The following is a 16,173-nucleotide window of genomic DNA, read 5'->3' as shown; positions in this document are numbered from 1 at the left end:
CAAAATCCTAATAAGCTCAGTAACCTGATTTCCAGTTCCCTGGGAGTTTGAAAATGGACAACAGATTTTAAAAGGGGGGGGCGGAGAGGGGATGGAGAAAAAACTCTGACTAAAGTATAACAACTTATAAGAGGATAAGACAAAGTATAAAAAGCAGGCATGCACACAAAAACTCAAAACAGCAAAGCTGTCTGGGTTCACCTAATATGAGGACAAAACTCAAGTCTCTAAATCACTCTTTTAGAGAAATGGATACTCTTAATGACCACCTGAGTCTTGAACAAAAACTTAAATAATATATAATGTTCTCTACTTATGCAAAATATAAAATCCATTTGAACATAATCTTGTTGGTAATTCAAAGTTTAAAGTTTTAAAGCTTAGAGTTCAACTTTGGTTCTTACTGAAATCCAGTGGAAAGGGGGGGGGTCTACTCTGCACATCGTTTATGATAAAGGCACCTGTTCAAATAAAGCTCAAAGTTTTAAACAGCTTAGCAAGTATGTATGCGAAGTCAAATGTCCTTCACTCAGCCAAATTTAAGCAAATGTGAAAAAATACAGTAATCATGTTTAATAGAAATAACCTGTCATTAATTCTTAAGTTACCTATCAGAGCACAGAGACCAAGCAGAAATAGGTCTAAATTTAGACTATTTTGTTGCTGCTCCAAAAAACGCCATCCCCTACTTTACAGTGCCACTATCATGCTTCAGGTACTCAAATGACTTCATGAAACACTGAAGCCAATGAAATAATGATTAACTTTCCCCAAGATTTAAAGATTATCAGTTTCCAATAAAAAAAATTTAACTATAAAAATGTACCACAGTTGAATTAAAACCTCTTTAAGAGCTTCTAAAAACACTTAATTTAGTTGCTATTATTACCTCACAAATATTTACTCCAAAAAAGCATTTTGTAAGTAGGTTTCCTGGCCATTTCATCACATTAATATTTTTCCCTGGGTAGGTAACAGCTCAGATATGTGCACCGAAAATCTAATTATCTTAGACAAAAATCCTTGCAATTCCATCTTCAAGTAACTCAGGTCCAAGAATTACAGTTCACTATTTTTAAAGCCTTTAAAACATTATGAGGCTAAATTATTCTATACATACATACTCCTTGAAATTATAAATTATTAACCCTATTCCTGAGAACATTTGGCTTTTTTCCCTAATACCTTTGCTTCCTCGTTTCCTAAGGAAATGGAACATCTGAAATAAGTATTCGCATTTCCTATGTCAATAATGATTTATTTTACTGCTGGTTACTTACTTATGTGAGCTTGAATATATTAAGTGTAAAACATGAAAAATATTTTCTTAGAACTATAAAATTTCACAAGGCAGTGTTCTCCCTTTTTCACAAGAACACTGATATCTTCTGAAACATGGTCTGCTTTCTAAGACAACTGAAATTTCCTTCATGGCTTCTTCCCTTCCAAGAAGGGCAGGCAGGTATACTATATGACTTAAAATATTTCACATAACAAACACAATACTTTCAGGATATACTTGAAATAAGCTTAACCAACTCTGACTCAAGGCAAAACTAAGGATTTCAGTTCAGTTGTACAGCTAATCTTTGGGGTAATTCATATAATATGTTAAAAGAAAAATTCAAATCTGGGAATACTTGAGTATAATGATAGCAATCACTAATTCTTTAACAGGAAAAATTTTTGAAATAAGTTAAAAACATAAGTAGAATTTGGTATAGGTAAAGTTAGCTCATTGTTGTCACGTTTTCAAATCCTTTTTCGCAGGAGTCACAGCTGAAATTTAAATTTTCCTGATATAATTTCCTCTATTTGTTGCTACATCCTCATATCTAATTATGTTTAAAGCTGTTTTTAATAACCTAAAATAATTTGATTGTTTCAAGAGAATTCAGTAAAGACAGTAATCTATAAATCTTTTCATCAGTCAACTGAAGACCTTATATGTACTATTTGGCATAGACTGAAGGACAGCCTAAAAGTTTTAAAAGAAAGATTTAAGCAAGCTTTAAAAAAAAAAAACAAAACTTCAAAGTTCTAGTTAATACAAATTTATTCAAATAGATGACATTATCAAGGTTTCTTCAATTTCAACACTAGTCTTTCTTAAAGTGAAAGAAACCAGTTAAGTGGGTACTTAGAAGAACTTCATTCTACCCACCTCTTACTCCTACAAGGAAGTGAGACAGGAAAAATTATCTAGCTTCATCTTGGATTCTCGGGGATTAAGAGATGCTGGCAATTTTCTATGAGACCAATTTCTTTATTCTCCTTACAAGTAATCATGTACTCTTTCATGATGTAGTTTTTAAAGCATCAGAATATGTATTTATTAGTTTAAATGTTCAAAGGTACTTCCTCAACAGTGGTTAAAATAAAAAACAATGGAAAATTATCTGCCAAATGGAAAAGCACAACTTATGGGGAATAAGTAATAAACAAGAACATTCAATGTTATGCTATTTAAATTTTTACTGACAATGCAGTGCTCCCAGAACACAACAATTAAGCTGGCTCCATTATTGCTTTTTCATGCAAAAGATACAGAAACAAAACACAGAGACATCATGAAGGTCATCATTCTTGTTTTTAATTGGGGAAATAGCATAGAGCAATCTTGCTTAGATTATTACAAAACACAATCCAACACAAGATCAAATGGTCAGGAAAATTTCAAGCATTAAAGAAAAAAAATTTTTTTAAGTGGGACTTTGGCAAGTTTTCAGCTCAGGGCAAATAAAAGTGCAAGTCCATTTTTTTAAAAGTAAGATTTATTATAACTTACAGTTTTCATCAAAACCAACACAATCAGGCTATTAACCTGTACTACGGTATTAAACCATTATACTAAAACCATTAGTAAAAAAATATTACACCCACTGAGATTCCATGAAAATTATCTGTAGAAATATCTGAAGGGGATTTATTAACATTAGGGGGAAATGGTAGGCCAATCATGTGCTATAACTACTGAAAACATTTTACTGACTACATACACTGACATTTTATTAGCTTTGCCTATGTTATAGAGAATCTTAATGATAAATAAGTTTCCAGAACTGGCTGAAAATACTTACTTAACAGACACTATTAACTACAGATTTTAACAGTTCACTCCTTTGCCAAGGTATACAGATTTAGAGTTTTGGGGATGACTAACAAGCCTTCAGAACTGATGTTGCTACAAGTGTAGAAATTCGGTTACATCAGGCAGCAAAACTGTATGGACTACACTTTACCTTGATAAAGAAATAATAAGGGGTTTACTAAAAACAGTATGCCCTTTGTGACAGGAAGAAAACTTGTATAGAAGATGTTTAAAGGAAAATTCAAGACTACATTAGTCTAGCAAAAAGAGATGTCACGTATGCTACCATTAAACCATTACTTAAGAGAGCAACATGTCCGACATGCCTTAAAATACATACTTGTACTTTTGAAAGAAGTTTGGAGCTTCAAAAAGTTTGGACCACTCTGCCTTACTCAGCAAAATTTCATCTGTGATAGCAAGACCTAAATTAAAAACATATTAAAATGTTTGCATGCTTCAGTCTAAGAATCTATAATTTTAAAGATCTTAAATATACCACATGCATTCACTATATTCCTAAAATCATAATTTTAACATAGCAAGTTTAGTCTATGACTCTAGAGCATACAGATTCTTACATACACTCTTTTCAAAAAAGCTGGAGGGTTACTTTCAGATCCAGTTTTCTGGCAAATTGCCATTACTCTAAAATGCCACGCTCACAGAATGACTCTCTCCTAAAACTGAAGCACTGGAGTTACCCAAGAAAGAAAACTTTCCCATAAGCTTTGCTTCCTGCCTTTCTAAAAAACAAGTTTCCCATAAAAGGATAGCGACATCTTCCCATGAAGAGCCCCTGTAGACTACAGAAAAGAACTTTACACTTCTGAGTTTGACGCTGGCAGTCATACAGCTGATTCTATTTCCTTGACTTGTGTCAAATTAAACAATCCAGTTCTAGCTACTTCCCTTAAAGACCATTTAGCAATAGCTACTCCTTCAAATTAGCAGTACTACTGGGATTCAGAAGTTTAGAGGTTATTCCAAAACAGTGGGCAGTTTGGTCAAAATCCTGCTCAAAGCTCTTTTCAAGTATACTGCCTGCTAAAAGCCTCTCATGTCACCCAGTAGAGAGAAACTATGACATCATTTAAAATTTCACATGGCAATAGTATGGAACTAAACCATAAAGGCCCAGCTAAGGATACAATTTTCAATTTTGCTTAATCTTCCAATATATAATCAAAAATAAATTGCTTAAGAGAAATTAAACTGAGTTTTCCAAGTTAATTCTCAAATATAATCTGTAATCAATAAATAAACACCAAAATCCACTTCGGTGAATGCTTTCTCCAATTTAATTGAATACCCAACTACGGGGTGTACAATGGTATGTAAATCCTTCGTGTATAAAGGAGAGCATAAGGATAAACACTTACCTTGTTTAAACTCCTCAACCATGACCATCCGTGTTGAAACGGACACATTGTACGTGGAGTTCTGTTGTGGGTATGCTGGTGTAATTATAGGCATAAGATGGTACCTATCACTGGGGTTTACCTACATACAACAACAGCCAATCAGTTTCTTCAAGTACATATGCAACAGATACTTGGACTTTTTACCCCTTGTTAAACTGAACCAATGATTAAATTTTATTTCATTTCACAGCTGGAGTTGAGAAAGAAAAACCACGTAAAGAGACACTGTTTTTACAGGAATTCTTTACAGAATCTGTGATTTGGTCTAATGTTTTGTTTCAATCATTTGGGCATGACTGCTTTGGCAATCTTACTAGAAATAGTGTGCCTGTCAAGCAAAAAAAGGTTCTAATTGGGCATCTACTGATGTTTAGTTTTTCTTTTTTCTACAACAGAAATAGGGATGTACACACAATTACACTTTTGAGAAATGTCATAGTATGTTCTGTGTAAAATGAATTTTAAACTTAGTTTTTAATATACCCTTAATTTATCAGGAGTAGAAGCTTATTAACACATGGTAAAACTACTTTATCCATGTTGGTATCATTTTAAGATATAATGAAATGATTTAATAACTATTAATTTTAATCTGTATACTAATGATAAAAGTGGCATATTTCCACAGAGGAAATTGTAAATTCACATCCCTCCAAAATTAAATGTCTTGAGGTTCGGAAAACTTAAAAATTCACAGCTTGATGTCATTAACAAAGCTTAAAACTGACAAAATTTTTGATGTTGTAATAAAATAGCAAATTAATGTAGAAAAATAGAATTTTATAAACCTAGAAAGCCTTATTCAAACCTAAATTTATTTTATCAATTAATAAAGTGCATGTTAAACATTTAAACTGAGTAAGCAGTAAAGGTCGTAACTTCCAAAGAAGCAGAATGGAAGCTCCTCTTCAGCCCAACCATGCTTTTGTAATCTGAATTAACCAAACCAATTTTTACAATTACATCACAGTAATTAAAGTGATATTGCTTAGAAGTTATCTGCCACGGTTAAACATTAAGCAACAGTTTTCCTACAATAACCCAATTTTAACAGAATATTTAGATCAAACAAAAAAAAATACAGGGATTTTTAGTATCCTTTTATTTTTTCTTTTAAGCACAAATGCCCACACAACTTTGACTTACAAGGTAGTTCTATATAGAATAAATTAAAATTAGTGATCTTGATATTATAAACTATGTACAATTAAATGTAGTTTACAGGGTACATAATTATGCTTCTCACATCAGAGGAAAATTATAGTTGAGATTAAAAAGAAAGTGTAGTACGAACATGTCCACTCAAACGTAACAGGATGGGAAGTCTCCCTGAAGGTTACGCAGATGATTTTTACTTGTTATTGCACAGGGTGAATTTGTAGGGGAAAAAATAATACACTAACCCTTGGGTCCCATACAGGCAAATTAAGATTGCATTCTTCAGGCTGTTTCAATAGGACTGGATTTGGCCATTCCCTGTTTAAAAAGATTGTAGCACTTGATAAGACTATTGGATATTACCATCTACACGTATTTTGTTAAACATACAGCATTTGTGAATGTGATCCTTCTTCATTCATTTTGCACTCTTGGTATATATAATCTTTTATTCCCTTTATTCCTTTCTGTCGACGTTAGACTACTTGAATTACATTTCCTCTATGAAAGTAACTTAAACCATTTGGTAGTTTTCTCAGACTGAAGTCAAATATCTTCTCTGCCTCGCAGAGAAGAACTGATAAAGCACTATTCAAATTTAAAAGTACTATTCCGAGACATCTGATGTGTTCACCGCAAACTTGAACAGGATAAAATCTCCCTTGAAAAGACAAAGATCCTGTCTTTAATTCATTATAGGCAAAGGAGCATGAATAATTATAAAAATTGATTAGGAAAATTTTTCTCTATCTCATGACAAAGGTTATTAATGTGAATATGTGTAATGATGTGAACACACTGTTTTCAAGATATGTTTTGTGAGTTAGCTACTTCAGTCCTTTATAGAAGAGATTAAAAACTGGAAAACATTTGCGATCTTTAGTATCAAGGTTAGCTTCTTAAATATATTATTTGCCATGTATGTGTAGCATTAAGAGAAATTCTGACATTTTTCTCATCAAACCTGGTTATATATAATTAAGTGCTATCAAATCCATAATTACAGAATGTGTATTGAAAAGTGTGGCACAGTTCTAAATTATAAATTGTCTCCAATAACTCTAATTTTTATAAAATAACTAAAACTCTTTTTTCAGAGGGAGGAGGTACAGAGGTTGGCACAAATAGGGAAGACAAATCTTTCAGATCAATTTGATTAAAAACCAAGAACTCTAACCTTCTGGGCCAAAGCAACTAATGTGAAATAGCAATCTTTTATATTACTTAAAAGAAATAATGGTTGACAAATGTGACCAGGCTGAAATGAAGGAGAGCATTAAAAAAAAATCTCTCCTGGGTTAATGACTAATCTCAAAGGGATGCTCAATTGCTTTTCAAGCACTTACAGTTATCCTTAAAAGCTTTATATACATTTACATCCTTAACATTCTACCAAAGATAAATGGGCAGCTGAAAGCAAAAAACAACCACAGGAAACTAATGGCCTATAGATCTAGAAGAATTCAAAGAGTAAATTAAAAGAGGTGGTATATATAAAGCTTTATCCAAAGTAACTGATATCCCAACCTACCAACTCATTGGATTTTAGCAGACATTATAGCTAAAATTCAGTTTACTTAGAGAGTAAGTTTACGCATGGAAGTACAAACAGCACCTGCCTTGCTATCCTGGGAAAGCTAGGGAAAAGGAATGGAATTTAGGTTTGCCATTTTATACACAACATGATCTCCCCAAGGCTACCTATACTGCTACATCATGAACTAAAATTTGAATCTGAGACCAGCTGCAGAAATGTCATAGAAATAAGACTAAACTTCAGTGTCTACAATCAATTTTATTTTAATATAATCTAAACACATACCATTTAGAAAATACCAAGAAAAATTTATGTACAAGAGTTGATGCTATTGCATTTGGATAAAGCTGGCAAGTTCTTGCTACTAGCATAGCCCAGGAAACACCACCGAGGAAACCTAATATATTGGAATAGATGTTGTGGCCTGTTGATAAGGGAAAAGCAAAAAGAAAAGTTAGTGCTGAACAAAAGCTTAAACATTTTTAATAAGCTAGCCAACAAATTCGGAACTCACGTTTGGCCCACAGTTTGATAGCTCTCAGGGTTAACCTGAAGTTGTCAATGTTTGGTACTAGATGTAAAATTTCATCGGTTACCCTGCAACCTGATTAACAGGAGTAAAGAAAAAAAAAAACAGAACATTAAATTATCAAAGGGTTAATGATAATATTTCTTTTAAATTTTCTGAGACTAAGGTCAAATTATATAAAAATTTACTTTGTAAAATCAGTAATGTTAATAAAGAGGCAAATAAAAAATATAAAACTTTTACCTTCTATCACAAACACTACCCTAAAACCAAATAATCTGAACTGTAATCTGCTTTATTTCAAAAACTTTCAACCCATAATTAAAATGTGCTCCAGTTCAGAGATGGTGAATAGGGCTTGATCCATTTAAGTTTCCAGGAATTGTTCTTCAAGAGCATATTAACAAAACAATGCTAAAATAAGTGTTCAAATGTAACCCTTTTAAAAGCACAACAGTTGAAAATGTTACAAAGGTTATCAGGATCAAAATTAATAGAGTTACAAGGTGAAACCTGAGCCACTAGCAATAGAGTACAAACGACAGACAGTATTTAAACATCCCAGGAAGAAAAGAAATAATAATGCAAGATACCAATGATTTAACAAATTACTAAATGCTCCACTGTAGTCTAACTATTAAGCAAAAAGTTCATTTTATTTGACTCACTATGGATAAACAATATGGCCATTAAAAGCTTCATTATGAAACTTGAGTTAAAAATTATTTCATATTTGACCAAAACTGCTACTATGCAAAAGGAAGTAGGTTTTTACATACCGTTAAGACTTCTTATGCATCTTATATCTAAATTTTTAAGCAGACTGTCATCTCTTAAGTCCAAGTCTTCTGGAATAGTCTGCAGTGCTAATCTTGCAAACAAAATATCAATCTAAAACAAAAACAAACAAAACATTCCATGTCTGCCTATTTTTAAGGCATTTCTTTAAAAAAGAAAACACTATTAACTCCTTAAGACCAGGATCTTCTCATCAGCTGTTAACATGACAACACCTCCAAAAGTTCAAACAAAATTCTTACCACAGGTATTTTAACCAGATGTTAAAACATGGTAATACTAAATAAACAGAACTTGTATAAATAGCTACTTGTCATTTTAATCATACTAAGTTTAATATACTAAGTTTGCTAAATGCAGATATACTGGATTACTTAAAACTAACTGCTTCGTTCTCCACCTATATGAACTGTGAATTATATCCTAAAAGGTGCTCAAATATAAGGCCAATATGGTTATATGTAGCCCAAATATACCTGTCAGTAAAAAGGGAACTTCTTACATTTAAGAACTTATGTATCTATAATATTCCAGTCTGTTTCTCCAACTTAGTTTTGACTAAATAGAAACAAAACAAAAACTGGCTAATTTTGAAGACTCATAGAATGCAACTGACAAAATTGTTTTTTTCCTTTTTTTCAAGGAAAGGTTGGGGGCAAAAGAAATTTGGCACAGATTCGGTAATTATTCCTGAGGGTCTGATTTCATGGTTCCAACCTTTGAATGCTGCTAGAGAAACAAGCCTTTTATAAGATCACTTTAAAAATCAGTATTTTATATTTGCAAACGAAGCAACTGACAAAGGATTAATAAAATATAAATAAAATATACAAGCAGCTCATGCAGCTCAATATCAAAAAAACTGTACAGCTACATGTAAAAGAATGAAATTAGAACACTCCCTAACACCATACACAAAAATAAACTCAAAAGGGATTAAAGACCTAAATGTAAGGCCAGACACTATCAAACTCTTAGAGGAAAACATAGGCAGAACACTCTATGACATAAATCACAGCAAGGTCCTTTCTGACCCACCTCCTAAAGCAATGGAAACAAAAACAAAAATAAACAAATGGGACCTAATGAGACTTAAAGGCTTTTTTGCACAGCAAAGGAAACCATAAACAAGAGGAAAAGACAACCCTCAGAATGGGAGAAAATATTTGCAAATGAAGCAACTGACAAAGGATTAATCTCCAAAATATACAAGCAGCTCATGCAGCTCAATATCAAAAAAACAAACAACCCAATCCAAAAATGGGCAGAAGACCTAAACAGACATTTCTCCAAAGAAGATATACAGATCACTAATCATTAGAAAAAGGGAAATCAAAACTACAATGAGGTATCACCTCACACTGGTCAGAATGGCCATCATCAACAAATCTACAAACAATAAATGCTGGAGAGGGTGTGGAGAAAAGGGAACCCTCTTGCACTGTTGGTGGGAATGTAAACTGATACAGCCACTATGGAGAACAGTATGGAGGTTCCTTAAAAAACTAAAAATAGAACTACCATACGACCCAGCAATCCCACTACTGGGCATATACCCTGAGAAAACCATAATTCAAAAAGAGTCATGTACCACAATGTTCACTGCAGCACTATTCACAACAGCCAGGACATGGAAGCAACCTAAGTGTCCATCAACGGATGAATGGATAAAGAAGATGTGGCACATATGTACAATGGAATATTACTCAGCCATAAAAAGAAATGAAATTGAGTTATTTGTAGCGAGGCGGATGGACCTAGAGTCTGTCATACAGAGTGAAGTAAGTCAGAAAGAGAAAAACACTGTACGCTAACACATATATATGGGAAAAAAAAGGTTCTGAAGAACTTAGGGGCAGGACAGGAACAAAGACACAGACGTAGAGAATGAACCTGAGGATACCTGGAGGGGGAAGGGTAACCTGAGAAGAAGTGAGAGAGTGGCATGGACATATATACATTACCAAATGTAAAACAGATATCTAGTGGGAAGGAGCCGCATAGCACAGGGAGATCAACTGGGTGCTTTGTGACCACCTAGAGGGGTGGGATAGGGAGGGTGGGAGGGAGACACAAGAGGGAGGAGATAGGGGGATATATGTATATGTATAGCTGACTCACTTTGTTATACAGCAGAAACACACCATTGTAAAGCAATTATACTCCAATAAAGATGTTTTAAAAAATCTGTATTTTAAGAGCTTGCTGTGAAAAATCATTTAAACATGCACCTACAAGACAGGAAAAGATTGTACATTTACACAAATAAGTACCTGTGGTATAGCCTAAATTTTCCAATGATACACATTCCAAAATCCAGCACTGCCCCTAATTTAGACAGAAATAAAGACTATATGCTCACAGAAAAAAAAAAACAAAAAACCCAGGTAACTCAAAAAGCAACTCAGTAATAACAAGCACATTAAATATTTCTAGTAACCATTTGACTTTTATCTCCATCCTGAAAAGTTTACACAATTGAGTTGGTTCTCCACCCCAAAAAATCTCCCCTTTGTTGGTTAATGTTCTTTTTGGGGAAAAAAGGCATCACCTACATTATGGTAGTTTTATATTTATTTAAACACTGACAATAAATCAAAGCTGCCTGAACTTGATAATCCTTTACTAAATTTAACATCTTATGTCTACTTATTAAGATTACTCATATTTCACAGAAGATAGAGTTGGGCACCTTATGCAACAATTATAGAAACCACTTTTTTTGCAGAACAAAGAAGTATTATTCTTCCATTTCTGAAATTTTATAACCGTCATTATTACTATGAGTGACTTTCCAGCACCATTATGTATGGCAGAAGTAACATAAATAACTAAAGTTGCTTCAGGGTCAGCTTTGTTACAACTACTTTCATTACACACATTGAAAACATCAAAGAGAACTGCACATCATCTCAAGAACCTGAACTCAGAGCTTCCCTGGTGGTGGCATGGTGGTTAAGAATCCACCTGCCAAAAAAAAGAATCCACCTGCCAATGCAGGGGACACGGGTTCAAGCCCCTCGTCCGGGAAGATGCCACATGCCGCAGAGCAACTAAGTCCGTGTGCCACAACTACTGAGCGCATGCCCCAACTACTGAGCCTGTATGCCACAACTACTAAAGCCTGCATGTGGAGCCCGTGCTCCACAACAAGAGAAGCCACCACACCGCAACGAAGAGTAGCCCCTGCTTGCCACAACTAGAGAAAGCCCGCGCGCAGCAACGAAGACCCAAAGCAGCCAAAAATAAAAACAAATAAAATAAATTTAAAAAAAAGAATCTGAGCTCATATATCCTTCCCTATCAGAAAATACTTCAGCATACATGACATCAGGTCACAATTTTCTCTCAACTCTTAAATATTTAATTTAAATGAAGCCAAAGTTCCACTTGCAAAAATATAGTTATATTACCTTAAGGAGACTAAAAGCATATAAAATCTGCATATGGAAAAACTATCAATTAAGCTGTTCTGTAGCAGCCATTTCACAGTCAGTACATTTCTGTCTATATTTTAACTCCTGGTTTCACTAGGCTCTTTTTTAAAAGAGACTACAAAGAATAGGCTGTCACTTCCATTTCAAAAAAAACTTCATTCGTATTAATATCATACCAACTCACCAATTATAAACCTTTGAAATAAATCTAGTTTTTAACCTACACCTATCAAAATAACACACAGTAAGAACTGTCTATTTGAACCTTACCTCTATCCCATCAAAACACAGTTTGATAACTGGTACAAATGCCTCTTCAACAGCCTGTGGGAAAATTTAAAAATCAGTGTCTCTGAAAGTATACCTTAGGGCTACACTAGCTTTAGTGCTCTTATATGAATGCAGTACTGACATTGCTTAAACATAATTTACCACAGCACCTGACACAGACTAGGTTCTCAGTAAACAGGTTTAAGACTCGAGAATCCTAAGTCGCACAAGCCTAGGTTCAAATTCTTGATCTCTGCCACTCGGATATGTGATGGTGGCCAAGTTGCTTAATATTTACTTTGTTTGCCTCATTTCCTACTCTGTACATGAGATTACAGATTTATGATTTTAGACTGCTGTAAAGAATAAAATGCAAGCATACACATTAAGCTTAAAAGGGTCTGGCAAATTGCAAGAGTTCAATAAATTAATGGCTATACCATAAAACTCACTCAATTGACTAAACTGATTTTTATAACTCCTCCCCTTTCACTCTGAACATTTACGCACTCTTAAATCTTTTACTTCTTCCTGTAATTTCAACTTATCATAGAACGAGGTGAAAAAGTCACTTCGATCAACATGTCTTGGTGCAACACACAACGCATCAATATCGGCACCTAAAAAAAAAATTAAGCCCATCAACCACTAGTTACCATTACAAGAAAATTATTTTGCATCTTATCATGGCAGTATTTGATGTTGAAAACCTGTTAATGTTACACTGATGAGCCTCTAAATGCACCCCTCACCTTAAAAAAAAAATTACCTGTCAGTATAAGAAAAACATGACCCTAATCAATGGGATATATTTTTTCCTGCAGCATCTTCTATTTGTAGTGGCCCAGGTGAACTAGGAGTCAAAGAAAGGTGACTCAGATAGGAACTCTTATGGTAAGAGAGGCAATTATGCAAGAATACACCCAACCTCTTGGTGTCCTTAGTCATAGCCATGTTCATTAGTGAAACAAAAAAATACAGTTATCATCTATACATTGTGACTGGTGCTTCCAGGCTCCTACCTGCACCTAAATGGGACCTATGCACTTCAAGAAGGACCAATGGCAAGAATCCAAAGAGGCAGACCATGGTAAGAACAGCTGTTATTAATTTAGTGCTTGATAGGAGGCCAGCACTGAGTACATAGGAGAGCACAAAAAAGATGATTAAAATCAATAACTGGGATCATAAAAAGAAGAGATCAATATGGAATCTGGTCAACATAATCATTTTCCTAAAAGACTCAATACCTGAGGCACTAACTCTGAAGGCTGTTTATCTGGCATATTCATGAAGGGGGAGAAGGGCATACAGTTCACAGGACACATCAAAAGCAAATGTACTACTTCCAGCACACAGTAGTGGGAGATGGGGAGAAGGAATAATGCCACAACAGAGAGAACCAGAGACTGGCAGATACTTTTAACAGAGGCTAGTGGCTAATGGTTGAAGAGTACAGCCTCAGACTGCCAGAGTTAGAATCCTAGCTCTGCCAGGAGATGGCTGGGAGCAACTGTTCAAGCTGTATTGCCTTTTTAAGTCTCAGACTCCTCTATTTGTTACATAAGAATAAATAAGATTATGAAGACCAAAAGATTACTAACTATGCACAGTAAAAAAAAAAAAAAAGAGTTCAATAATATTCTCTGCCATGATAACATTCTTATTGTATATTTATTTACACAGGGGAAAAAAACTACAAATGTAACTAAGAAAGTATTATTAGTGATTGTTACTGTGTTGCAGATACACATTTTTTTTGGTTTGTTTTTTCCTTAACTATATTTCACGACTATAATACAGATTTTTTTCAAGCTTTACTTCATTTTTCTTCTGATTTCCAGAAAAAGATATCATTATTTTAACATCATTTTCTTCTGACATTCTTCAGGTAGAGGAAATGATATACAGAGCAGCACTGTCCAAAATAACTCCCCAAGGGGAAAAGTGTACTTCATGCGCACTTTCCAGTACGGTAGCCACTAACCATATGTGATTATTTAACAATGAAAATGTGGCTACTACTACTGAGAAACTGAATTTTTTATTTTACTTAATACTGCATTGGAGGGCACAGGTATGAAAGGTATCATTTTATATCTTTCTTCTTTTACCAAATTTAAGCTCCCTGAAGTCATCTCTTCCATGCAAACCTAAGCTGTATAATACACTGCAAGCAACTGAGATGGATGTGTCATTATAATATTTAAAAAATTAAAGAAGTATTCCTTCTCAAGATAATTAAAACAATATAAACAATATTTACCTTTTGTATGTACTCCTAATCTATAAGATCCAAATGTAAATATTTTTCCACCAACATTTTCAATTACAGATTGTGGAAGATTCTGTTGAAGCAAACAAAAAATAGTTATTTTGCCAGTGGAGCACAAAGGTAACTATTTCAAATAACACATTTAAAAAAAAACAAAAACCAAGTAAGATTTCTATGCAAATTTATATAGAGGGTAAACAAACTATAAGCCCTACAAAATACCAGGCCTTCACAGATCAACCTAACTTGAAATTTAAGCAATTTTCAACTTTCAATTAGTGTTAGAATTTTGCCACATTTTTGGAAACTGCTACAAAGACTGTGGTAGAGGAGATCATGTGATTCCACAGAAGCAATGTTAGAATCAGAAATTTTATTCATGATAAGGTGCTGCATAAATCATGAATGTTAGAATATAACAAAAACATTGATTGCTTAAAAGATTGTATTCAGTGATTATACCAAATATGTCGCAGTACATTAGACTATAATTTTACTGTATCAAAAGTGACTTTAAGGCCAATAAGGCTACATTTAGTAGTTTAGTAGGCTTTAGTGGGATGATTTTGAGCAGAACTAAACTTATTGATGATTTCTTAGAGTAAAAACACCAGGAATGAGGAGAAAGGAAAGCACTTAAAAATCATCTTTCTGACCCTGGTATGACTATAAAGGACTATGGAGAATACGTTTAACCACGCTTGGTGGTAAGGATAATGTCTGTCCACAAAAAAAACCACCAAATCTTAATGTGTGCTAGATCAATGTCTCTCTTTACTTTCTAATTCCTCAGTAAAGTCTTACTCAGTAGCAGAACATAAAAGAGACCACTCTTCCCCACCACCCTCCCAAAGTGACATAAATTGTTACTTCATATTCCAACAACCCTAAAAATAAATTGTAAAAGGCTCAGGGGATTCCCTTGTTTTTTAAGGGCACACTTAATCATCACTTATAGAAAACAGGCAATCTAAATGTGTAGTATTACATTTTTTAAAAGGAGACACCACCATCTCTTCCTATGTTTAGATATTTTAAAAACCACTTGTACAGTTGGCTTGGTTATTTAAGTTAAGCCAGCAAGGTGTGTACAGAAATATGCCTACAAAGGAAGATAGGAAAAAACTACCTGAGAACGATGTTCTGTGGACATCTCTAGTAAAATACAAATCTTTCGGATAAGCGCTCTCCAGGAGAACTGTCCAATACAGTAGGCACTAGCTATATTTCACTACCACTTGAAATGTAGCTAGGGTGGCTGAGGAGCCGAATGTTTAATTTTAGTTAATTTAAACTGAAATAGCCAAGTGTGGCTGGTGGCTACTGTATTAGACATTAGTATGTTTATAGCTATTACAGTTGTAACCCAGAAATTAAGATTTCTTAATTAACATCACAGAAGAACTTTTCAATTGCAAATCTTTTTTAAGTCTCAGGATATTAGATGGCAAACAAATCAAACAACTTAAATAAAATTCATATTTTATATAAATTTTCCCCAAAATATTATAAATTAATTGTAACTATACATCAAAAATCAGTGGTTCTTGGGACTTCCCTGGTGGTGCAGTGGTTAAGATTCCATGCTTCCACTGTAGGGGGCACGGGTTCAATCCCTGGTCAGGGAACTAAGATCCCACATGCCACCCCCAAA

The 16,173-nt window shown here is 34.0% G+C and overlaps 1 protein-coding gene across 16 annotated transcripts in view; it reads right to left on the bottom strand.

Annotated features, from left to right (window-relative positions):
- Positions 1-16,173, bottom strand: part of PAPOLA (poly(A) polymerase alpha) — a 57,397-nt gene that overhangs the window by 22,983 nt on the left and 18,241 nt on the right. For 15 of the 16 annotated variants that reach the window (XM_029236775.1, XM_029236776.1, XM_029236780.1 and 12 more), the window contains 9 exons: positions 14,511-14,592; positions 12,755-12,864; positions 12,245-12,298; positions 8,519-8,630; positions 7,725-7,814; positions 7,496-7,634; positions 5,919-5,991; positions 4,474-4,594; positions 3,432-3,516 (listed from right to left, as the gene is read on the bottom strand). In XM_029236775.1, the coding sequence (XP_029092608.1) occupies positions 3,432-3,516; positions 4,474-4,594; positions 5,919-5,991; positions 7,496-7,634; positions 7,725-7,814; positions 8,519-8,630; positions 12,245-12,298; positions 12,755-12,864; positions 14,511-14,592 (866 nt within the window). The remainder of the gene's footprint in view (positions 1-3,431; positions 3,517-4,473; positions 4,595-5,918; positions 5,992-7,495; positions 7,635-7,724; positions 7,815-8,518; positions 8,631-12,244; positions 12,299-12,754; positions 12,865-14,510; positions 14,593-16,173) is intronic. The other variant, XM_029236789.1, reaches the window with a different exon arrangement.

Source organism: Monodon monoceros, unplaced genomic scaffold (assembly GCF_005190385.1).
Source record: "Monodon monoceros isolate NGI ecotype Baffin Bay Population unplaced genomic scaffold, NGI_Narwhal_1 Super_Scaffold_21, whole genome shotgun sequence".
NCBI classification, from domain to species: Eukaryota; Metazoa; Chordata; class Mammalia; order Artiodactyla; family Monodontidae; genus Monodon; species Monodon monoceros.
This window is presented reverse-complemented; position numbering and strand designations above follow the sequence as displayed.